The 26,504-nt window shown below is 43.0% G+C and overlaps 2 protein-coding genes across 48 annotated transcripts in view; one reads left to right on the top strand and one right to left on the bottom strand.

The window, feature by feature from the left end:
* LOC111248212 (uncharacterized) overlaps nucleotides 1-26,504 on the top strand; it is a 193,868-nt gene that overhangs the window by 28,339 nt on the left and 139,025 nt on the right. For 19 of the 39 annotated variants that reach the window (XR_015323456.1, XR_015323458.1, XR_015323455.1 and 16 more), the window contains 3 exons: nucleotides 5,504-6,242; nucleotides 14,342-15,723; nucleotides 24,347-24,420. The exons of 1 other annotated variant lie outside the window; for it this stretch is intronic. Coding sequence is in view for 7 of the 38 variants with exons in the window: in XM_086983277.1 (XP_086839403.1) it covers nucleotides 15,565-15,723; nucleotides 24,347-24,420 (233 nt within the window). In the remaining 31 variants the exon portion in view is untranslated. Of the gene's footprint in view, nucleotides 1-5,503; nucleotides 6,243-14,341; nucleotides 15,724-24,346; nucleotides 24,421-26,504 lie in introns of those variants that run through there. 19 more of the 39 variants (XR_015323477.1, XR_015323471.1, XR_015323465.1 and 16 more) reach the window with 8 other exon arrangements.
* Shal (Potassium voltage-gated channel protein Shal) overlaps nucleotides 1-26,504 on the bottom strand; it is a 261,664-nt gene that overhangs the window by 109,851 nt on the left and 125,309 nt on the right. The window lies entirely within an intron of this gene.

Below are 26,504 nucleotides of genomic sequence, written 5' to 3'. Positions count from 1 at the left end.
CAAGTCTGGGCCTCGCTCTTTGCCGTTGCAACTGGAACGCTCAGTTTGCCTGTGCCTTGCCCGTCCGTCTACGCTCAGATTACATCGCCAACAATCAACGTCGTGATAGTGCCGTCAACAGTGATACTACTTTTCACCCAACGAGTCATCGGTGCCTGCCTCCCAACTGAGGTCGAGAGATAACGACACCTCATCTTCGCTGTTACTTACCCAGAGAAAGCGAACAATAATATATCCGTTATCCGCTATTAATCTTTTATAGATCGAGCGTTGATAAAGAGAACACTTCTATATCTATAACATTTCTAAAAGGGCTATTAATCACTTGGTAAATTAATGATCCAATTTCCAATAATATTGTGAGTATTGGACGTCAGCCAAGATTTTGTCAAGGTGCTATGCCTAGCCAATCGATTAAGCACGCAGGATATGGTATTTTGCTATTGCTCGCGTGCAGTTCCTGATGAGAAGAAACGGTCATTCTTTTATATACTGCCGCATTACCCGCAATATTGAGGAAAAACGTTGTCGCTTAACGTAATGTGATTGATCGTACGTGCAGACTACAGCGTTGGTAATCATCAGGATCAGCGCCGTAAATTGATCCGGAACCTCTAGCGAACAGAATATGGAAGGCAAATATAATTCACCAATCGGTAAAAGAACATACTTAACCTGTCACCGCAAGCTTGGCTCGTTAGGAATCGATTAAAGTTCGTGTGGGTGTTTGATATTTACTTAGGGATTCATCGCCGTAGAGGCAGAACTCTTAACTACACACGAAAAGTTATCGAACCCCTGCAAAAAGTCGCGTCGTCGTCTTCTAGAAATCTGCGGAAACACAGAAACATGAATACCTTTTTTCTCAGGAGCACTATGAGAACGGTTTAACAATGCTTGCACTATGCAAGGGGTGTGCGCTTAAGACTATTCCGGATCGCCATGTTTACCCTACATAAGCGTTAGCCGTAGAACTTCGCGAGCAGTATTACTGAGTCCGGTTCTTACTAAGATGTTTATCAGTATCTGCGTCTTTTTGATCATGCACAACCTATCCTCCTCACGTATTCTGAAGGAGCATTTAGAATAATCCAGGACAATCCATTGCGGTCTAACTAAACTCACCCGTAACTGTTGCACTTCTCCTTAGTTAATTATATAATAAAATTACGAAAATAATTATCCACTAAACATATCGCTTTTATCTTTTAGTCTCCAATATAGTTGCAAATTTGAATCTCCAATGGGTTCTATCTTGCTTTATGTTCCTATGAGTGCGTTCTGTGCTGACTTTTTCAAGATTATCGTTGACGGTGACCGCCTAGAAGGCTAATGCTATCATAGTTGGTCAGGCGTTATACTTAAAATCCATCTATCACCAAGCAGAAACCCCATCTGATATGTTATCGTACTTTTTGACAAATTCGAGGCGGCTGTTTCGCTGAATTTTACAGAACAACCCTTTTCGAACGCACAATACCTCAGGCCTGTGCAGATTGACCTCGTTTATCTAGCGCTCCGCTTTTGAAAATTTCAACTGTTTATGCTAACAAAAGAATCTACTTTACGTAAGTCATATATACGTCATAACATGATTTCTATATGAAAAAAAAAGGATGTATTCACATTTCCTGATAATGCATCTGAGATTAAACTATATATAGTCGGTGTAAAAACGAACGCAAGGCAGTAGCATTGAATATATAAACTTCGTAATTTACTCTGCTCTCTGGAAAATTTTTAGTTGTCTGTGGAAGAAAGGACACTAACTTACTCACAGAAACATATGCTCAAGCAATTCAACTTAAACTCAAAGGCCCCTTCTAGGAACGCAATAATTGCTCGGCCAGCGGCCACATTTGCAAAGGCAAAAAACATCTATGGTAGACATTTAAATATAAAAAGACATAAAAACACTTGTCAGCGAAAACAAAAATTCCGTGTTTTTCTGTTGTTGTTTTTGTGTTATGTCATGCTTGTGTGTATTGAGTTGAATCGATATTGGTATCCATAGCCCTTAGAACGGCTGCTATATGTACGTAGCAGACGTACTGTCTGTGATAATAAACCGAAAGGATGTGCAGTTTAATTTCTTTGCTAAAACACTGATATCAGCGGCACGCCCCTATTTTTGGGAGGCAATAACTGAAACTTTATGATGGACGCCACTAAGCACAGGCGACCGACGTCGAAGGGGCGATGCGCAGCTCCAGCTGGCTTAAGGTCAAGGCTTCAGGTTTCACGCCTTCTGTTTCGCCTTAAGAAGCGCTTCTATCTATAAGCTGATAGAAATATCAAAGAGAATGATAATAGTGTTATTGTCAAAGGGTCTTTTTGGATGCCGGCCTCTTTCCTATCGGAAACATATAGAAAAGAGTTGCTATTCTACAAAACTTGATTTGCTGCACATACTCTTGTCAAATACTCGTATCCATAACACTTTGCCCTGGAGTAATACATGATGTATCAATATCCTTGAATGTTAGGCTACAACCGTTGAAATGTATACTGACTAGCGTAACAATGAGTGATCCTCGTATCAGATTGTAACAAAAAGGTAAAATTACCGCGTTATTAATTGTACATCTGTGAGCATTGCCTCCCAATCAATGTCGTTCCAAATACGTGATATCAACTCTGACCATAAACTAAGCCCATATACACATATAGATATTTAAAATAATATACACTACACAAAATACGTGATCAACCAACTTTTCGGCATCCACTACGTTTCATTAAGTGAACCCCGGCTACCGAAAAAGGTAGAGAAGGAAAATATTACAACAGCAGAGATGCAGCGGCCTAATAATGCTCCAGGAAAAAATCTGCCATAGCTGGGATAAGGGCAGTTTGGGAGCTCTCCCAAAGATAGGCATTCTTATGTCGCCCTGGACTTAGCTGGCTAATAGGTATTCTTTTCTGTATTTGCCTAGATGGTCAAAAATCTTCTTACACTCCCATCTCTGTGAACAAGTGGACAACAACTTTTTGTCGAACTGTCGTCAACGATACGGCTGCTGGCTTGACGTCCCCATTGATGGTTCGTGCTACGACAACATTCACCCCACTTGTAACACTGCCAAAGTATCGGCAAGCTTTTACATTTGCCCAAACAAGAACAATCGGGTGGAACAACCCGATTAGAGAGAAAAAGAAGGCGCATTATTAAAGTCGCACCACCTTTTAGTCTTGTTTCGAACCATAGAATCATGTTATTTCTTCTGGGGTTCCGGTCTTCGTTCGTAAAAAAAAACAACAGTTACGTTAAATTTGTTAGGAACATATATGAATATCGTTGAGCGTATTTGTAGATTTTTGTATGGTCTCCAACATCTCAAGTTTGTTAAAATATTAAGTTTTTTAACGGCACTAGATCATTAAATATCTGTTAGGAGTAACATCAAAATTTTATGAAGTGGCACACTTATGACATATTTCAGCGTTGATACTGACGCACGGGTATTCAGTCTGTCGTTCTGAGATCAACTCCTATCGACTTTTCTAGGACGATTGACTCAAGCTTAAAACAGTGTTCCAAAGTAGGATACAAATCTCTCAGGACATTTGCGCGTTTCCCTCCTCAAATACTGACTGGTTCATAGATTTAGAGCACAATGATATTGTTTCCTCCATTTCATATCCATCTGAAATATAGTTTACGTAAACATTTAGCAGGCAACTACAAAGCGCACGTCGACAAAGGCTTCAGGTACCAAAAAGCGCTTTGAGGTCCACTTTGTTGTCGTTCTTGCGGCTGACTCGATTTGTGGGCAGTGGCTTACGACTCTCTCGTTCTGTTCTTCCGACGTCTTACTATTGCTCTCCTTCTCCCAAAGCCTGTATTTGTTGTGTCTATATCGTCCAGTTTGCGACCTAATAACCTACGAACCTGTCGATGAAAGGGCATTTTTAAAACTTTTTTTGACTCTATGATTGTGTGGGCTCTATCGCTTAGTACACGTGCCGATCGGAGATGGCTTCAGATGCTCGAAAATGAATGGTTATCCCGTGTATACTACTGTTTTTATGTTATTATGACCTCTTGTTCGCTAAAGGTTACCCACGATTCACAACATCTTGAATGTCACTTCCTACACGTAGAGCGATAATAACATAGATCGACTTATATATATAAGCAATGGGTCATCATAATATTAAAAACAGCGAGATAAATCCTGGTCGTTTTTCGGTAGTAAGTTAGATTTCGAACAAAATTCATTTTTATATTCAAATATATGTGAAACCATTAAAGGATAATCGAAGAAGTTTACTTATCAACGTTGGTTTGAAACTTAACCCAAGTCAGTATGTGGCACGATTCTTTATCATCGGCTGCCTAAGACAAATCGACAAGTAGTATTCTATAGTTCTTCGATGGGCAATGGGGGATATCTCCATGTTACATCCTGGAAAAGATCAGTTTTAGCGGGCTAGATTGGCTGCATTCTTCGAAGAGGGACGTTAACGAGGATTAAAACCGTGTTCGATTACGCTAATGCTTATGGACAGTACACAGCCTAGAAACATAGAGCAATCGTTCTCAAGTGAGGCTTTTTTCCTTGGAGATTCGTATGGTGCATCATGGCTATGGGGACTTAACCTTGGTCAGCTTTGCTTTCGCTAATCGCGAATAGTCCTAAACCCATCCGTAGCTGTCCGTGGTGGCCTGCGAATGACATGTCGAACACACGCTCAGAGGAAGATATAAAGCGAGCAAGCATAGAAGACGAGTCCTTTAACCTTCGGGACTGTCGAAGGAAACCCGGGAAGCCAACGAAATCGGTCAATCGGTCAATCGATCGAACGAACAACCACCGATATAATGGGTTATCGGAGATGGAGACACAGGGATGCTAAAGGCTCTACAGTTAATCTAGGATACATTTAGCGAAATGCCACAGGCTTGGCCGATCAAGGCCGGCCAGCCGTCTTTCGGGATGCTGCCAGGGTGCTTAAAGACAAATGAGCTGTTCATTGAAAAAGAGCGTTGTGATGCCAGCCTTTCCTACGCGTTTTTGCGCTAAACTTGAGGAACATGTAGTCGTCTTAGTTCGAATCCGGCCATGGACATACGGTTCGTTTTCAGCGGGGAGCCAGCCGTCTAATGCAACGCCTGACGGCGATACCGAACTCAACATTCGCAACATTTAAGTTTTTTTTATGTATAATGGTATGATCAGTATGTAATAAATCATAGGTAGATAGGTAGAAGACCCTAGATATATTCCACCATGGGAGTAGAGTAGGCTTAGAATTTTTTGGTGACATTTTTCATGATTTTCAACTAAATGAAAAACTTCTTTGAAAGTTTGAAATGGCGTCGCTAGCCGGTTAAAACACTTACCGATTAGATTTTTGCTCCTAAAATTCAGCCTGTTCTACATAAGTGTTTATCAGTATTATATTTGCTAATGGTGTACATTAGTAGCATTTTTGTACGAGCATTCAATAAACATGTGTATGAACAGAAATTTACAGGTTTTTTCTACTCTCTTTTCAGGTGTTACTTCGTATGTACAGATCTAACCCTATATGATATAAGGTCTGGTATTTCGTAGACACAAACGAATAATTATCATTGCCATAGCCGTCAACATCTACAAGGCTAGCAGTAATTGTTGAGAATAGTTGCGGTACTGTCACAAGTGCGGATAGCCACGTAGGTCGCAACTTAAACAGCAGGAAAGTCCCTTAAGAAAAAAACTTTGACAAAGTCTGAGACAAGGCTTAAAAGGAAAGTCGGGCGGTCTTCAAGGGACAGAACTGGTTTTCAAGGTACACCCAAACAAAATTTACCTCTATGCATCGAATCCAAAAAGCTACGTTTTGTGCTATTACAGCAAGTGTGAACGTTACTTCATGAACAGATCTATGGCGGCCTAGTTTTATCCGTATCTGCTCGAAACGTAGCCATATATAATTTCTTGTCCAGCGGAACCTTAGAGCTAATGAGTATGTACGCGTAAAGTCAACGCCAAAGTGGATTATGTTACGTTTCGTGAATAACGCTGTTGCCGTCTGTTGGGCCTGTTGTGACGACATCGGAATTAATCTTACGTCTTCTGATTGCTGCCAACAGTCAAAATTGATTTTACTAGAAATTGAGATTCGAACCGAGGGAAGAGACTTCCACAATGTATTAGCTATAATACAAAAAAAGTGAAATTCCAGTATATCGTATGTTCCTAGGAGAGACGATTTACCGAACCTTCAAAAAGTGTGAGGATTCTGCGATAGCTGTAAGTATAAAATGTGACGGCGGTGAGGAATGACAACATGTTACGTATTCCAGTTTTCAATTTAAATCGAGTTGCGTCATGTGAGTACCCCATATCACGCTCAGCTCTTTGGACGTTTTCGTACGTCCTTCTGTATAGGGGACTGAAGACTCCCAGTCACTCAAATCTGTCTTTTTCCTCTTCTATGTTTCATAGACGTTAACGATTAGCGATAACAAACTAGTGGAATATGTGTTACCAATCAATAGCAACTAGCTATTGAAGAGAAACAAAGGTATGGATTACTATCGGCCAGTAAAAAGCTTGTCAGAAAATCAAAATTTTGACGGCACGTGGGCAAAGAGTAAAGCAAAAAAACCCTAAAGACTGGACGTCAGAGCATACGGTAAGTAAGACGCGAGTGAAAAGGGATAATATCTGCAAGCCCCCAGCCTTGCTTGGTGCCACTACCACATTCCCCTTTCCGGTCAAAAAAACACGTCCTAGTTAAGATGAGATGTCTCAAGCATACCTCGTCTTTGAAACCCAGCAAAACTTCCATGTTCAGTGAGAGCTCAGACTTAGCACACGTTTTCGCCTTTTTTTCTTTCTAACCCTTTCTTTGTGTTAAGAAGGGTAAACGTATTTTGCATATAATGATAAAAATTGGCGATTGTTATGATTGTCGCGTGGAGAATACATGCGTTACGTCAACATGGCGTGATGAACCATTTGAAAATTACACGCTTTCGAGACACAGGCGAGAGGTGGTGCCGAGAAACAAAAAAAATTCTTATTTTCCTATGTCGCTGAGCGACATAGGACATAGGGGTCAAACCTAAAGACGAGATCAACATTATATCAGCTTGTATATGCCGACGTCACACGATTGAGATCTCCTTCTTGCGACTGCATCGCTAAGCCAAATCAAGCGGAACTAAAGTCACATTGTTGCTGACTGAATGGCAGATTATCGAGCTGATTAATAGCTGATTATCGAGGCCTTTTTTGATTTATCAAACTCACAAGGATATTGAAGAGCATCTGACCAGTCTACTGGTACCTACTGTTTTCTCGTATCTTGAAAAACGTTTAATGACTTTCAAGTCCACTCTTAAGCCTTGCCTTGTTTCGTTATTGCTAGAGACAGTCTTGGATCGGTTTTTCAGCCACTTCAGGACGTCCCTTTAAAAATGCCTGCTGCTTTTCTGTCAAAAGAAAAACGGTCTAAAATGTTTTTTGACCCGAACAAACAAATCTCGCACGATGCCAGATAATTTGTAAATAACTTTATGCCAAAGTGCTTTGCCACTAATTGCCTTTATGCCCCATTCGAATACCTGCGCATACTTGTGTGTTCACCTGATAGATAGCATACTGGGCAGAGATCTACAATACAAAAAATGAAATGTTAATCCAACATAACACCTGACTCTGCCATTGCCGTTTTTACACGACTGAAGAAAATAAGCTTATATATATATATATATATATATATATATATATATATATATATATAATATCAGTAATGGCGTTGTAGATGCTAAAAATAAATTTACCTCACTTCCTAGAGATCAGTTTGTTTACCAAGATTTTATGCTGACCCACGCATTTCTTCCGGATTTTCCACGTCTTTCAGGGGACGATAACACAGCTGTTAGCACAAGACTAGTTCGTGGTCAGCGTTTTTATCCTAGCCGGGCCCAATGAACCTTTGCCATACACAGGGAACTGCTTGCGTCACGGCAGTGCATTGGGGTTCAGCCCAAATGGGGTGGGGCGCAGAGCAAATGCGTATCCACACTGCTATGTAAAACGATAGCAAAATAGCTAATCAAAAAGCTAGAGCTAAGGTTAAATGCGTTGCGAGCCATGAAGCGCTATTGCCAGATAAATATCTAACAGGTGTCTTACATTTGGTATGCTTACATGTAAAATGCGAGTGAGCCATGTTCTAATCATTGTCAAAACAGGCCTACGGTGTACACAATGTCGGAGAAACACATTATTAATATGTTCAAGTACTGATAATAAATATAAAATCAAATATACTAACTATTCCACTCTCCTAGCGCGCTCATTTTACGTAATATTTCCTTCGTTGCAACATATTTCTATCAGGCACGTTAATCTTCCTTGGAATAATTTCGGCGTAATAAACCATTATTAGGTTATTTAGGTTTTGGAAAAAGAAAATATAATTAATATACTTTGTTCTGAATTATGTCTCATTGAATGTAGTCTAATTTGTTGCAACGTTCTGTCCAGCCAAATGATGCCTGTACTACATTTCGTAGTACGAAAAAGCCACTCTGATAGAAAATATCTCTGCGGTCTCTAATTCAATCGTCTCATTATTGCCACAAAGTAATAGGCCTGCCTAGGCTTGAGTTCGTTTATTATTATTATTAAACCTGTGATCAGCACAAGGCACAATGACAGTGAGTGTTTTCGCGCCTATTGTTGAGCCTCACGAATAAGTTCGAGCTCATAGCGAGCAAATTTCTCGCTGCACAAGTATCTCTAGGTTCTTACGAAAACTATAATCTTATACAAAGTTTTCGACGCTGTTAACGGATACAACAGTAAAGCAGTGAGGCTTAATGAAGCTGGATTACATTTTTTAGTATTTCCAGGAAGAGATTCACAGACCGTGTAGTATATGGGAAATCGTTTGATGGATTTACTAACAACGTATAGGTATACTTAAGTGTGTTGGAAGTTTTGAGCAAAACCCGTACTTCGCATGATTCTATTATACATTGCTACACAACTTAGACCAGGCTTGGTAAGGAACAAGTTATCGAATAAGGTGCTGGCGAGCAATGCGAATAAAGCCTTCCTACTTAGAATGTACTGCATTTGCTTGAACTCTCATTGCAATGATGAACCAAAGGTATTTATCTGAGTCAACAGGTGTTCGACACAAGCCGCAAAACAAGCCTGCCCAGGGTCGTCTGAATGGGTAACGTGCTATCGTACGAAGCGAACTACACGGTCCTGGTAGTGGCTTATCTTTTCCGATAATTTAGCAGGCGAGAAATGCATTTCTAAGCAAGCTACAATGTGCTTCTTATTAGTATACCTTCTATTGATGGTTCTGCTGATAAGCTTTTTGGCTTCCGGCTGAACAGACGACGACTCAAATACATTCTTGCAAAACATAGAACCCTTTTATTCCGCCTTTAATATTTATTGGTTGCACTTTGTCCGCCTATTAAAGTAGAAGGCACACCCAAAGATGTCCGTAGCAATATACAAAAAAAATTTATACTCGATCAATTTATACGTCGTTAACAAGATAATAATGGGCAGTTTGAGGTTTTCTGTACTTTTACTGCAAATAACGATGACTCGCTATCTCAGAGGCTACAGAATGAAGCTTATTCGTGTCTGCAAAACGTCGGCTAGAATCTGTGATGTCGAATTTGGACCAGCAAATAGTTGGGGGTGAGGATAGTGCGTGATAGAAAAAAACATGAAAAAAGTAAGAAATGCAGGCAAAAAGTACCCCTCATATAATGCATACCAACGTACATGTCGTCCGGCGGAGTTAACACTGAAGTACACGAGGCGCAAGCCTCGTGTGTGGGTAGGTGTCTTGTGTGTATTTATCTCTCTTTTATACATCTAGTATACCCTATTATTATGGTATGAAGATGAAGGTATCATGACTAGTCGTTCTCTAATTAGCCCAACTTCATTCGTAGCTGCATGAAGTTTACAGCTTCCCTCTTTTGCGTTGCCGCTTTTGTTTGCCCGCATGGCCAGGCAGCGTGCAGGCTATGGGAAACAGCCATGATTGCGTCAGGTCCGCGACTGCTGCAGCAGCCTGTAATATCGTTAATGAATCCTGAAAACCCGACTTCGTCAATTTTAGATGACGCACAGCCCTATTAGGTCAATCGCCAAGGTGGCTGAGAAGGCTGCCTCAGAGCTCATAGTAGCGGTCAGCAGATTTCTATGACGAGACAAAAGGCTCCTGCTGGTGACAAGCACAGGTCCATGGTCGACCAGTGGAGAGGCACCGCGAACGAGTGGCAACACATCACCAAGGTAGCGATTTGGCAGTTGTTGTCGTCGTCGTCGTCGCTGCTGTTGCCAAGACGATTGTGGTCTAGGTTAGGGCTAGCAAGGCAGGCAGTAAGCTATTTCAACACAGGCCGCAAAGTAGATTTTGCTGCTATAGTTTATTAGCTGAGAAGGAAGATATTTTCTTCTTTTCTCTCCTTACCTTGTATCTTTCCCCATGTCTTTGTCACTACCAGTTCTACCGCGAACCACGGCAGAGCAGATCCGGAGAGGTCAGGTTTAGGCACACGGGCCTCAGTACCACTACAATGCGTACTATAATTTAGCGCTTGGCCGTTATGCCAGCAGCAAGCCAACGAACGGCGAGTGTTAGGCAGAGAACGCTGTTTGTTGGAGTCGCAGTAGTGACAGCTGTGTATCTCGACTAAGGAGTCGGTTGTTTCTCCCAGCGCGGTGGCTCCAGATTAAGAAGTTTATGACCTAGTAAAATCGCTTCATCGTCGTCGTCGTCAAACCTTTCGTCGACTGCTGTCTATTTCCCGGACCGTGACGAAAATGACAACCAAGACAACAACAGCTGTAGCAAAGGCGCGCCGGGGGAGCACCACGATGTGCTCCGTTGCTGCTGCTGGACCTCCTTGGTCGCTGCGTGTTGGTGCCACTTGCTAACTTGCCTTGGAGGAGACCCGCGCCTCATGAAGCTTTCCACACACGTGACCGCTACGAAGGGTCCAAAACTTGTACCCCCGTACTAGCTAATCTACTACGGCCGCACAATTTTCGCCCGCTGTATACCTATCCCCCTACACCATAGCATCATCCAATTTAAATATAGAGCAGCCCTTTCATCGCCACAGCAGTAGCTGGGTTAACCGGACGACACCGAGAGTTCATACTGTTTTCGTAATGACGCTAGGGCAACCGGGACTGGCTGGACTAGCTGGCAGGCTCATATTAGTAGTCGCGGTAGTAACGTCTACCTGATTGCTATGTCGGTCTCGTCTAGCAGGTAATAGGTGTGCAAATCGCGATACTACCCGAAAAGGCAGAAAAGACAGGAGCGAGATAGCGGACAATGCGACCAGTGAGTTAATAGAACGTCAGCATGAGACCGTAATAAGTTACAGCAATCTTTCAGTAACGGCTTGTTTTCCTTTCCCTGGATCTGACTATACTGTTACGCTACGACCTGTAGTAAAGCCAATGTGGGCGTAATGGCGCTTGCTGACGATTCTCTAGAATTAATTTACAAAGTAAAACAGCGACAACGTATTATCGCAGTTGCGATACGCGGCCGCCCTCGATAGGCTAGCAGATGCCGTGAAATACAACAAAAGCAATGGCTGATAATTATTAGCCAGTCATCCACGTGGTTGTTACAGATTTTGTATTCTTATTTACAAGTGAGCCTATTGACCTTAGCTAGCCTGTTCGATATATATATATATATATATATATATATATATATATATATATATATATATATACACAAGGAAGTAGACGTGACATTTCGTCACGTAGATGCAATAGTCCTATATGTACTTAGTGATCAAATTGTATCTCTTAGCATTCATAATTTGCGAAGTCAGAAGTGGTATTGCGAGATGCGTACACCATATATCGACATCCTCCTGCGATCGGCAAAAATTGAAAAATTCTCAGCTGATCAGTAACTTAATAATTAATAGAAGCACATACTTTCTACTATTGTTGGCGCTGGTTTGCCTGTTCTTCCGAAAACTTCGCCGTTACAATGCGTGCTTTTTCCACTCTTCCTTTAGCGCTTCACAGTTCTATGGATCCGTATGTTCTTCGTTTATACGGTGTAGCACAGCGCCATACTCCTTCAGAAATAGCAACTTTTGTAGAAGTAGTAATTAAAATCGCCACTGCCGCTGCTGCTACTGCGGTGGGCGTCAGCATCATCATCGCGCTCGCTGCTACCGCTATGCTTGGCGCCATCCTCTGCACCCACTGTGCTTCGTAACCATGCGAACTGCCAATTTTTCTAGTATGTATAAGTCTGTCCGCTTGAATGTGTTTGGGCATATACGCTTTCCTGGCTGTCTGCAAGCGCAACGTCTGTTATTATCGTTGTTGTTGTTGTTGTTGTTGTTGAACGTACGCATTTTCGTTATACTTCAGTACTGCGACACGACGCAGGATGATTTTAAAAACTTCGTGGGGTATGCAGATTCCTCGCATTCAACGGTGGTCTCTGCTGCGACAGCATTGCAGCAGCATGCCTCAGGGGTATATATAGCAATGGCAAATGTGGTAGCCTTAACTCTTACTACGTTGTGATGTATTCTGATGATAACCCTGGATGGCAACCCTCAAACCTCAACGGAACGAACCAACGAAATGCCAGCGTTTCATAGTTCGGTTGGATGCGGGATTCGGTAATAAGACCTGCACGGATACCGCATGCTTAGTGATAGAAATTAAAGCAGGAGCCCGCCCATGAAACGCACTCACTGTCTTCGAAGCGCGTTACTTGCTCGGTCAGCAGTGGCTCTGAGAGAGCGAAAAAGGAGAGTTTGAAGACTTTCTGTCTTCAGAGGGACCGTAGGGGGTGAACGGGAACGGGGACTGGCGGCGTCAGCAGCGTAGTAAGGTATCCAAGGGAGGAACAGGTGGCAAATGGGGAAAGATTCACACAAATTTTTTCCAAAAAACGCACACGGTTTTTATCACCACCGCTATTGCTGCCATTACCGGCACTGCCACCACAATCATTACTATCATCACAGCGGCTAGAAAAGACCAAAGAAGAGGCCACGAGGAGGTTAAAGCCCCCGGTAGGGTTACTACGAAGATGTGGTGCTTGGTAAGTTGCTTGCTTGAGCGATTTGCGTGGCTACGGGATACGAGCTAAACGGAATGACGACACCAACCGCGATATGTACCCTCTAGCGAACTCAATTCGCTCTTTCCACAACTAAGTAAAGGGAAGCATCGTGCTGAAATCGGTGATGGCGATGGCTCACGCGGTGGAACCGAGATCACCGAACGCATAACGACGTAACGCCAAACCGTTAAAGAGGGGACGGCATATGAAGGACTTTGACGTGATTTGAGGCTTTAGGGGTCCTATAGCTAATTAGAAGCCTTCTAGATGAACGCAGTTGGCCTCACCCACAATACTCGTTTGTTGTCGAGCTTTTTTGCGAAACGTGCTTCTGCTATTGCTCGAGAAGAGAAAACGCAAAAATCTCTCACGTGCCAGATCGCCTAGACAGCTGCTGCCTTGGTTGCGTTATTATGGTCGCAGCAGAAGTGCTGGTGGTAGGGAAGTCCTATGCGAATGACAATAGTTGCCTTAGACCGGGCCAGGCCATAGAGGACAAAAAAAGTGATGTACACAGCTCTGTAAGGACATTGTGCTGGTTACATGGGAAATGCAGCGAAAATGTAACAACAGCCAAAAGGGAAGATACAGTACGAAAAGCTAGAAGAAGTCTAAATGTTGCCATTGAAACACAATATTAGGTCAACTATCATGCAATAATCTACACCATGAAAATGGAACATCGTTTTTCTATTCTTATAGAGTACACAATGTAGACATCTCGTGGTTATAAAATTAGCCAGAAGCTACGAACGTGTTAGGCAAACGACGACAACGGTGACAACGACAACTACTACTACTACTATAGTATTAAAAATAACAATATTTAAACCTACACATATACGTAATATGTATCGTACTAAGAAAAACTGGCCTTTGTCTAGTTGCTCGAACTTCTTTGATTTTGCTCACATCTTAAAACTCTGCCACTCTATACTGTCGTACATACTGCCAGATACACCTCTGAATCTTCCACAACCTGAGCTATGTTATTATGTCTATTGTTCATATCGCTGTTCGTTATGAAAATATCGTTCAATCAACGGGCTCGCATTAACTCGCCTCTTTCTAAAGACCAGCCTGCTTATAAAAACATAATACTTCCCCAAGAGAAAGTGACAATTTGCTGATTTCTGACGTTAGATTACGTTAGGATAGTCTAGTGTACCTATTTAACTGGATCATAATGCCATCAACATAGCACACATCATTCTATGTCGTTGATCTGCTATTACAGGTTTGGCGTCCTTTCTCTACTCCATCAGTGTATACCGTGGTAAACGTGGGTTGCAGAAGGTCCGCTTGAACCTGTGAGTGTGATGGATCCCTTATGGCAGTCTGGCGGCTGTGACAGGGCACGATGGAAGGCCTAACAACGATTCGTTCTGGACTCTAGCTATAGCCTACCTTTCCCCGTGGTGGCGGAACTGATTACCGCAGTCAATTTAGCCAACTGCTCGAAGAAACGCGTACTATCGGACGCTTGAATTTATTGTTATATGGCACGTAGCAACGCTGCACGATCAGACACAAGTAGGATGTCTATGTAGTCTTGCTGAACTGTACTCAAGCATGTTCGATTGTCGTATGCCTAAATATATGTAGACGATCTGTTCTGATTTAGTATTTATTTTGTAGTACTGTAATCTTCAACCGATCGATTGGTACGTCAATAACTTACTAAGATTTTCATTAAATTACGATGTATTCTTGCAATATATGCTGCAGACTTCGGACATACGTGGTTTTATCACTTTACCACAGAAAGTACATACCTGTAAAAAGAGAAGAATGATTAAATTTAATTTTAACATAAAATATGATCATCTTCTCAGCCGCTATCGCAATATCATGCTCCCTATTACCGGAAGGCTGAACCAAGCTGATCCAAGCCGGATTATCTGACCAGCCGCACTATCGAATCATTTATTATCTCTCCGAGAAAATTGACGCAACGATGAACTATATATTCGTATGAATACATCAGCACCGCCCGCAGATTTTTGTGTTGCGGTGGTTCAGCAATTGGCTTTTGCATTAACAAAACCGGGCAGGAGGTTGTCGATGAAACTGTCGCAGATGACCGCGCGTTACCAACCTTATGAGTGAACACAAGCACAATCGCGGTTTCCCTTCTCGTCCGCCGGCACATTGCCCGTTCCGACACCGCTAATTTCGCGTTTTCTTCATTACTTCATAGACGCCCACTCACGCAACCAAAACTTTCTCTCTTTTGCCTTCTGTCGCGTGCTATGAGTGACTCTCGCCAATTGGTTAGGTGTCTTTGGCCGTGTCGCTTGCATTGTCGGATCCCGAAAGATGCCGAAAGATCCCGAAAGAACACCGGAGTATGCTTTACATCGAACAAATCAGCACGCGAAGTAACAGGGAAAAGTCGCACATAAGGGAAACTGGGCCACGAGGAATATTCTGGCGGCCACTTACTATCTTATAATACAAATGTCGGCCGAACCCAGCGGTACAACTGGCAAAATTTTATCTCAGGACTGCAGGTGGCTTCATTATCGCAATTCCGCCATCGAAAGCAGTGCAGCCGTCCGTGCGATTAAACCTGCTCCTCATCTCCTGGAAGCTCCGCCTATTGGGACCGTTCACTCAGTTAAGTATAAAGCGTTTGATCATGTTGAACCGACACAACTGTTAATTCGCGTTCCACTTTGTCCACCAAAATCACCAGCTCGGCCCAAGACCATTTAGCTGTTCGCAGACGCTTATCATACCCAGCGTAAACTTGAATACCGCTCGGTTGGCTGCATGCTGCTTTATCTTTTGGCTTTTCTCGCACGAAAGAAAAAAAATAGTCATGTTGTATTCAAAAGACTGCTTCTGGAGACTGTGGCAGACACTGATCCAGTGTGTGCAGACTACAGTCCCTTCATAAAGCTAAATATCCTCCCTGTTTCCTTAGCTTTTTTCCCATATTCTCTCAACTAGCAGCGCTGCTTCTAGCCGTCGGGTTGCATACGTAGACCTCTAATCGACGAATGTACACTTCCAAGCGTACGTACTTATATCTAACGGTTATGTGGTGCGCGAGTAGTTTACTGGAGCTAGCTTCAGTGCTCGAAGTCAGATATTGTATATGCAGTGATAAGATAACAAGGCAGAGATCCGATCTGCCAAGCAGCAGCTGGCCGTCGAGATCATAAAATTAAAAGTAAAATTAAACCGAGCAGTAAGAGTTATGGGAGCCATCAAAGCAGCCGTATCCGTACTTCTGGTGGCCGCTGTTCGTGAAGTGGTAAACAAAGAGTGTAGACGAGGGGGAAACGAAGGAACTACTGAAAACGACAAAGGCCACGCAAACCAGATCAAAACACATGCGAATTAATCTAGTATTTAGGCTGTCTTAGCACGTGGTGTCCACTGCACGTATCTTGGACCGTCAATGTTACTCGTGCTGCTAGCTCAGTTACCACGTTCTAGAAGAGACTCAACATTTTGAGGCGATAAAAAAGTGCAGTCCGGAGCGGGCAAACAATAAAAAAAAACAATCGACATCAAAACGATTATCGAGGACGAGAGCTGGCTGAACCCTCCGCGATGGGAAATGTCAGAATTATTTCTAACGGGTGGTCATCAATGCCATAATCTCGCTGGACTCGAGCTTATATAGGTATCTGAGGGCACGGTAAAAAGCGTTACGAGGAAATACTACACGCCTATTACGGGAAATCAAATTTAGATCTCTAACTCTAGATACACGAAGAAGTCGAGTGAGGCTCAAGCTCACCGTGTTGCTCGAGGTACATAAGGCATAGAAAAGATCGAACGAACGTTGATCATCGGCGTGTCTTGCAATAGAATTGGACACTCTTAGTAAGTATGCTGGCGTGTAACTCGACGAACTGACAGAAATCACCGGACTGAATTGCTTATACAAAAGAGACATGCTATAACAGCGTGAAGCCTTTACGGCACGTTCGCTTTGTACGACCACGATTGATACTCGAGTAAAGAACAAATCTTAAAGGCTATTAGAAAAACAATATTAGTCACGGTAGAACTTATACGCAGTAAGGTCTAGGACCTACACGATATAACTGTGATCTTGGCTACGTCCAAAGAAGTGTCTTATTTCTTTTCGTAGTGTTAAATTTGTGGCAGGGTACGTTAGTACCCATATGCTTGGATAGCGTTGGCTAGCGTTACGTCGTTACCGTCATGAAGCGCCATACACTCTCCATGCTGTCCTTGAAGGTGTGGCTTGCGAGGGTTATCATATCGGGTCTCGTTCGTTCGCACGTCACATTAAGGCTTTCGCGCCTGCTATGTGGAGCACAGCTGCGCTCATTATATGATCATCATACCACCACCATTATCACCATCACCACCATCATCATCAACAACAGAACCAGGAGTAGCGGCTTCGTTTCTGCGACTACAGCGACATATTCTGATCTGTACCAGTTGTCGGTCATCCAGCAGCTAAGGTCTCGCAGAAATTTTCCTTCCAATTAGCCTGGCCAAGGTTCCTTTAACGAAACCGTTAAATTTGACCCTAGCAGGGTTCCTCTACTATGCATACTATTGTTTGCCCGTCGGTGCATGGATACTTTTCTAAACGCGCCAGGGTCTTCCCCCTTCTATCGTTTTTCTATGATTATTTCTCAGCACTTGATTCTAACGCGGCAAGCAGAATTTTTGCCAAAACGACCTGTTAGCTGTTGCGCAGATTGGCGTTGTTGTCAGACTCGCTTCTGTTTGAATAGTCTCCTGGCCACAGAGCAGTGCGATACTGTTGCCCGCAATAGTTGTTCCAAGATATCGACATTCGGTTGTTCATTGCAGCTGTTGAATTGAATAAAGTCGCCAGACGTTGCCTCCGCCCCTAGCATCTTCGTAATGTTTCGCTGACACAATCGTTGTCTGTTCAACCCAGCCAACTACGCTACCATTACGTTAAGTTGCCAGTTACTACAGTTCGGCTGTGTTTCGAGCCACTGATTGAAGGTTCTTTGAACCACCACGCTGCCTGTTATTATCTGCAGCAGCAACAAGAACAAGACCAGCAATAGTTGTTTGTTAGTAGTATGTTCTAGAAAAGCCGTACAATACACCACAAGATAGTTGGTTCTCACACAACTATATTCGCTTGCTCTATCAATGTTATTCCCTTCACCCCGTCTGATCGCTTATCCAACTCCTAATGGTTTTCCTCATTTCTAGCTCCGTATATTTAGCATTGCTACATTCGTACGAAGCAGCAGTCGTAGAAATGCAAGTTCTCGTTTTTTTTTTTTGTTTCTGTCTAGCCGAAATCTAGTTAGGCTAGGTAGGCTTTCGACCTATATAACAGGTAAAGACATGAGGACCGTACGATTTGGATACAGACGCCGCTCGCATGTCTTGCGTGCACCAGCCGTAGAAAATAGCCGGGGATGCAAAACAGGAATCGGACTGGAAATGAGAAAAAGGAGAGATCACGGCCCCGATTGTTGAGGTCGCCATCTACCGGCACGAAGACGCTGCTGTTCAGCAAGAGAGGACGCTTGGAAAAAAAGTGTGTATTTGTACTTCCTGAGCCAGCTCGTGTCGCACATCTGTGCGATACGCGGACGAGAGCCCTATGATTACAAAGAAGGCCAGTGCCCTGCCGTTCGTGTCGCGTCGGTGAATGAACCATCGCCCGAGTGACCGAAAATAGTTCCACTGAAACACAGGCATGCTTGTTTCGCGACTTTTCCTACCGTAGAAGAGGGTACCAGGTCATACTTATGTATGTTACCGTTGATATCGCGAGCACTGCGCCAGCGCTACTGTGATTGACCTTTGGCACTGTATGTCATACTGAAGGACGGTAAGGTGCCCGAGTGGAACGAGAGGGAAAATTGGAAAGGATACTACCGTGGCCATCGTCATTGCCGCCACTGTTTTTAACGATAGCAATAACAGCGCTAGATCTCTCCAGCCACTGCTTATCCCTTGGAAGAAGCCAAACGAGAGCACGTTCGGCTCGGTAAAGGCCCTGCCGCCGACGAACTGCTATCGTCACGGAACGTGCTTGCCATCCGCCGCTACTCTCATTGAGCGGTTGTAGGAATACGTCTGGCAATATTTATACTCAAATATATGTATATATATATACACGTAGTATTTAGTGATCGATCTATCTTGTCACTTGTGCTTCCGCAGCCCAATCCGGCACTTCCGGATAGCAGCTGTTTTTGGCCCATCGCAAGAGGGAAATCCTGCTGAAAAACTACGATGTTGATAGCGTGCAGTGGATTCATATGGCCACACTGCCTGGCCGGCTTGCTGACTGTCTTTCTCTATGGCATGCAAATGTCTGTACCTGCAGCCTTGGTGCACGGAGTTCCAACAGGCTATCCAGTAACCGGTCCATTTTGACTTTTTCTGCAATTTTGGGCCCACTTGGCTCTCAGCAGCCCCCTTTATTCGATCGTTCACCCACGCTGGTGATCTCCCTGTGGCCTTTCGATCGCGACGTTCAGTTGGCAAGTTCCATTGCTGGTTAGCCAGTCTGTCCATCTGGCTGGGTGATATCCAGCCGCACAACCTAGGTCTATCCGAGGAGCCGTCTCAATAAGTCGGCTGACTCCCTGTCTGCTATCTGCTTACTCATTCTATGCAAATGCACTCGAAGACGCTGGGTGCGACGTGTAGGGGTATAAGTCGATCTCTCCATTAGTTAGCAAAGCAAGCCAGTTATACTCCAGAGAACTGCGATGAAACATCGCAACAGAAACTACGCCGCCGGCCGATAGCAGCACGTTACGCAGATGCGTACAGCAAAACGAGCGGGACTAGCAAAAGCAAAGGTAGAAACCGCCAGCAACCCCACTGGCGTTAAAGGAGGATTTAATTAAAACTAAAAGGGAATTGTAGAGACCTAACCTTGTAATGTTACCCTACCTGTTGAAATGAGGTTCATCCGTTCTGATTATGTTGTGGCCGACACAGATAGTACGCAAAAACCTAGTATAGAAAAGGGTATTATAGATTGTTACCAATAACTAACTCTTTCAGTTAGTAGGAACGGGAACATAATTTCCGATCAGTATCTTATGCGTGGCTGCTCCTATTATTGGCAGTAGTAAGAACATCGTTAGACGGATATACTATCTATAATAGGATATTCCTTTGCTATAATTATTTTAAGGCACGTTCATATTATAATGCCAACAAAATACATTTGGAGCAATCTTATTATTCAGTCGGAAACCAACCATCAAGTAGGGGCATACTGACAAGACAAGTAAAATTATGGTAAGAAAGGACACCGTCGGAGCCTTCCAGTGCCTTACCTGGGCGTAAAGGAAATTGCTCCTAAAACGAACGGTCCTGCATAGTTATGCCTTTGTAAGCAACTCAGTGTTTAACACTTGCTAACATAAGTAATCAGTGTTAAGCCTGTGAAGGCAATAGAAGTCTAAGTGTACGTATATATATACACAACAAAGTAAAGGGCTGATAGTCACTAAGCTTGGTCCACATGTGAGGAAATTTCATGTGTCATTGTGGTGTAAAAAATGTATAATATTTCTTCCTTCTCAGAAACAAAATGTTTTTCTTTATCGACTTCAACTCACCGGCAAAACAAAAACTCAAAAGCGATATGTGTTTTTCTCTAATAAGTACTTATGGTTTTTCTACAAGTATATATGTCCTGGAAAATACAACTGTATATTGAAAGAACGTACGAAATTAACATTTGGGTTTTTGTGACTGGCATACTTTATCGAAGAGACTGGCCATTGATCCTGTCACGAACGTCGCCGCCTAATACCCGACGCATAATGCATTACGCCTTGTGCAGATACACGTAGCTCCAGGCAAATTATAGTCCATTGCGCCACATACTGTGATGAAGCTCGTATACTGTAAAAGATCTAATTATAGGCTGGTTCGTTCTATATGGCCCTCCGCAGGCTTCATCAGTTATAGCTCTTGCTCCATAAACGTCCAGCTTGATCCTCACCATTTTTCTCTTCTATGTGCTGATGAACTTCCAACAGACAGGGGTCATAGGACGCCTCAGATTTCCTAGAAATAGCGATGTGTCGCATATAGAAAATATAGGCATTTGCTTAACGATAGACGATGTAGGCCTATAACAGGCTTTAGGAACGAAGTTATTGCTATAAAAACGGTTACTCTCCGATTCGTTCAAGCTTTTTTTATTATGAGTAGTTACTGCGAATCGCAGAATATTAGGTAGTTAAGGTGTCTTTGCCGCGGTTTTTGCCTACTTGCTGTAGCAAAGTACTTTGCACTGAATCGACAACGCGAGCACTGGCTAGTACTCCAATAAACTGTCATATAATTAAAACGGCACCGCAATCAACTCAATTAGCATTTTATTTGGTTAAAGATAAATCTTTATGATAATGGGGTTGTTTATGGTATTACCCACAATGCTTTCTTCAGCAGAAGTATTTGCAGAATTTAACGATCTTATACCAATCCGTAGAAGCTGGCGAGGTACGAGTGGACGATGCATTGGTACAGCATCTGAAAGGACGAAACTCCTCAGCCCAGATTTTAGATGCACTTATTGTTGGCAAGCGTCCAGGTGTTTATGTTTGCTAGTACTTACGCTCGCCTTTTTTAGTATCCATAATGTTGTCGTTGTGTGTCGTGCGTGTTCCATGTGCTATGGCTACAAGGGCCTTTGACCCTGTCAAGATCGTGAAGAACGCTACCCGGCACCATTCAGCACCGCCGGTATTATACGCAGCGACAAGCTGCCTTGCCTGCGAACCAATTTACCGTTAGTTTATTTGCAAAGCTACCGTGAAGTGGCATAGTTTTTGTTAACAACTGTCGAAGTGGCAGGCGTAGTAGCAGTAATCTTAGAAGTAAGATGCTACCGCTCCATTATTCAACAGAGCAGTTGCTACTGGTGGGCCTATCGCGACCGACAAGGAAACCCAGGTTGCCGTCGTCATCGGACTTAATGCAACCAGACGTATGCAACTAAACGCGTAGACTTGCTGGGCCGTCGTAGGTCGAATCTGGTTATTGACAGTTGGCAGCGGGTGCCCGTTCATTTAGTGCGTGCAGGACGCGTCTTCTGGCCGTTTCTTCTGAAGCGCACTAGCACACAGTTGTAGCACTACTATACTCGGCGGCAATGACGAACTTTCACGAGACATTGCTACTGTATAATTATTACATAGCGGAGCTAACGAATCGTCTCGGCCTGTTTCGCCTTCCTTTTGGCTTTCATGTATAGACAATTCGCTCGTGCGTCATTGTTTAGCATGACGTCGTCGTTGACGTTGTTGCCGCTGATTTTATTACTCCCGCTTGTGCTATCACCCTTTCATATCACCTCTCTTGTATTGCTTTTATAGCTATGTCCCTCATCTTTTTTGTTTATTCGTTTATTTAACCATATCTCTCCTTTCTCCAGCTTCCGATAGAGCTGAAACACTATCCATCCTTCGACCGGTGGGGTCAAGATTTTGCCAAGCGAAGCGTCTAGCGGTTCTAAGTGTGTCAAAGTGGTGCCTATTGCCAGGATAGTGCACCAAATCGTAGGATACACTAGTATATAGAACAGGAAAGAAAAAGTCTTATATTGTTGTTTTTGTACTCACTCGTCCGCTCGCAGTCATCCTCTAGTTGGCAAAATCGCATGGGTTTTTGAATGTAAGGAACACCATCGTCTGCAAGGCCAGTCGCCGCTGGTCACTATAGGGAAAGAGGCGATTCCAACGTCGAAGGTCTTCTTCTTAACGATAAACAAATATGTTACCAAGGGCTCGTTTCATCAGGCCGAAGAATGTTATATATTGCATCGGCAATATTATTACCTGGGGGCCTGCGCGTGCTATAATGGAGAACGATCGGATGGCCCGGTCAGTGAAATTAGTAAAGAAGGTGGGGCCAGTTGATTTTGTAGGTTTGGCCATAGTCTTTTAGGAAAAATGGGCGAATTAACTACTGCCTCGTTCAGCAAATAGGCACACTAAAGGTGTGCCTATTTGTAGGCATTCTGTCAAAAGCCCACCAGTTTGTGTAGAAAAAAAGCTACAGTGATTCAAATCACCTGTAAACCTCTTACGTCGAAGTTGAATGAAAATAGTTGGCTTAACGAATGGAATGGAAAAGCAGAGATAGTCCTTTTAATTCATTATTATCGTACATAGACTGATAATATTAAAATTGCGATAGCCAAATTTGAGCTATATTATCTTTATTCGTTAAACTAAATGGTCATAATGTCCGTTTACCTATCGATCTATATCTGAAGGATAGATTTTTATTGGTTTTATATGTCCAGCAGATATAGAACTTTAACGTGCTGGCTTTTGTTCCAACAAATAGTACGTCATACATGTACTATATAACTATATCTAGCATCGACTTAGATTACGCTACGACTAAATCCAGTAGGTTCAATCTAGTAGATCTTTCTCCTGTCCACACCAAAAGCGATAATTAGCTCAGTGGTTTAAAAAACGATCTCTTCATTTTGGCCCACGTAATTTTTTCACATTGACATATCTAAATTCACTACAAATGATTCCATTAAAAACAAGCTGATACACTTTGCCCCGTCATTTTTAGGTATACCGATACTATAACATATCGTATATGTTACTAGCGAGAATTAAATGCGCCGATCGACATACTCTCGGTTGAAAAGCACAACAGTACCGGCACGACAAGCTGGGCGTATCGTTGCTTAGAAAAATTTGCAGACTCAGGGTCTTCTATTTGATTTTCTTTATGGATCGCCATGCATAAGCAAATATTAAAGATTTACCATTTTGTTTGGGTGACGATCATAAAATAGGAAAAGGCTTGATTTGAATTTTTTCCTAGCTTTCTATAAGAAGAGAAGCGCCGAAGTGGGCTGTTACCATTTGGGAATTTTCATTGTTCGTCCTTCTTCCAGCCTACTAACACATTGCAATTTTTCGTCCGTCACATGGTCACCACCGTCAGGCTCTACCAGTCACCGCTTGTTACCGCCTTTCAGTGTGCCTCTTCCGTGTCTTCTGCACGCCAAAATAACGAAAACCCTTCGAAATTTCGTAACCGTGCTAAAAAGACGAAATCTCGTCAAAGTCTTACTCCGATGCATTTATTAAAAGCCACAGCGAGAATCGAATGATGTTTTTGTGTTAACACCAGTTAACTAATCACAATAAATTTCATCTATTTGCCAAGTTTTCACTGATTTTTTGGTTTTTATTCAGTAACGCAGGTACATTTAACCTATCAATTTCCTATGTATATTTTTCAGCAAAAAGGACCGCCGATGGATAAAACACGTGCTCGTGCGATAAAAGTCGTTGAGAGTTACCTGGCAGAAATTGAGTGAGTTAAACATGTATCGATAAACTCTAATAGCGATAACGATACTGCCGTTGATAACTGCAATGGTGCTTATGATGTTACGACAGTGTCAACATTGACCTGGTATTAATCTGGCGATGTATTTGTCCCTGTTCCTACTGCTGCCCCGATTGCCTCTTCCATCGGGAGCGGCTTCGGAGCGCCAAGATCCCGCCGTCTTTCCGTAACATCCGTCTGCCTGCTGGTTTGTTGAAGAAAAGATACTGTTGTGTTGGTGTCTCATTGCCTTTTCCTTCTAATGCCCCGGCTGGGTGGCAGCGTAACGAGAAGTGGCATCATCAGCAGGAGCAGCGGCATATCGGATGGCCGTGCCTGATGGGGTGTACACAAAAACCCATTGGCGTTGCATTGCTTCGATTTTCATTTCCTCGCCCCATCTATTCCGATGCTGACCGGACCTGCGATTCGACATGTCCCTCCTCCTTACCCTATTGTTGCTACATCGCCCCGTTTCCACCAAAGTTAAAGGCATTTGGCAGCTAAAGCCTTCGCGGCGAGAGTCAGAGAGCTAGGAGCATTCGCAAACCGAAGGTGATGGAGACAGCGGTAAGGCGGGCAGCTGGTAACTTATCGAAAAGCTAATCACACGACTAAATTTAGCCTAGACGGACAGTCTTACTGTTCAATAGTAGTAGTAGACACCATTTAACAATGGGCCACAATATCCGCATTAGCACCAAGATCACGATCAGCAGGAAAAACATCAAAAACAGCGCCAGTGCGCATTGGCAATGATAGCGATATTGAGAGCGCTTAGACAAACCCGCAACGAATACCACTCGACGAAGCTACCGTTTGAACGCCGTACGTTATGTACATTAGCACGTTTTGCACGTATGAGAACATGCGTCTCAGTTGAACCAGGAATCATTGTAGTGGAAACTTTTATTAAAATTTTAACATGAATAATGTCTGTTCTTCTATATGTAAAGCGTTCCCTGCTGATGTGTATAATCTATTATTATACATTAATCCATACGCAGCGTTAACTTGAAGATCAATCTGTTTGGGTTTAGCCAGTGTTTGTTACTGCAATCGCAATTTGCGACCATTCGTTGATGGTGGCGTCCCAATGATTTCACATAACTTTTTGATACTTCCCATTATTTGTACTTATTGATCAATAAGAGTCAACGATACGACAGTTCAGAACGCTATAACTGAACAATGAATAATGTTTAAGTTCCAAAACAAACATCCACATCTATGCACACAGTGTGAGCTATAAAACGTATCGAAATTAGCTCAATTGGTATTATACATCTAGTTGTTGCAACGAGTGAGTATGCATCTTTTATATATAAAAATATATTTCAAAAATACGACGAGCGTATCACACGATACAAAACAAGGAAAACATACCCTCTCTTCAATTCGCTACTATTATAACATGACAAGCTACATTTGCTTTCGCGGTTCTGTCGACATTTGTCGGTGCACCTTCGTCGTCCTCCCTTCACTTTAAACTAGGGCTCACAACTACTAGTTCATTCCAATTAACTTTTCACCCGTAATCCTTATAGTTCCTCGGCGGCTAGCGCTCGCCTTGGCTTCTTTCAGCTTTTCAGCGACTCATTTTGCTCGTTAGCGGCGGTGGTCGGGTATTATCTTAATGCAAACCCACCGATAAAGCTAATCACTAGTTGGATCGTCGCTCTCCTCTCGGTTATTATTATATGCGTAAGCTATAATGGCTTTTCGTTAAAATCCTTTTTGTCTTTCTCGTTCTAAGGACAGGCTTCCTGCGCACATAGGCTTTAGCGTTCCGACGGGCTGTCGCCTACCGATTTGCTACTATTTTCAAGCGATCCTTCTAGTAAATAATTTTGGGGGTCCCTGTCGCGCAGCCAACGCTTATCCGCCTTTTGGCGTTCCAGTGTTTAATATTTCCACCCTAATTTTCTTCTATTGTATATTCTTTTTTGTGTGCGCTTATTTCCAGTGGTGGCCGTTATGTGGGCGATATTCGTTGGGCTACACCTTTTCAATAACGTTTTGTTCCTGTATAGAAAAAGAAAGATGGGCGGACATGAGCTAGCGCTGTC

Source organism: Varroa destructor, unplaced genomic scaffold, assembly GCF_002443255.2.
Source record: "Varroa destructor unplaced genomic scaffold, Vdes_3.0 BEIS01000003.1, whole genome shotgun sequence".
Taxonomy (NCBI): Eukaryota; Metazoa; Arthropoda; class Arachnida; order Mesostigmata; family Varroidae; genus Varroa; species Varroa destructor.
This window is presented reverse-complemented; position numbering and strand designations above follow the sequence as displayed.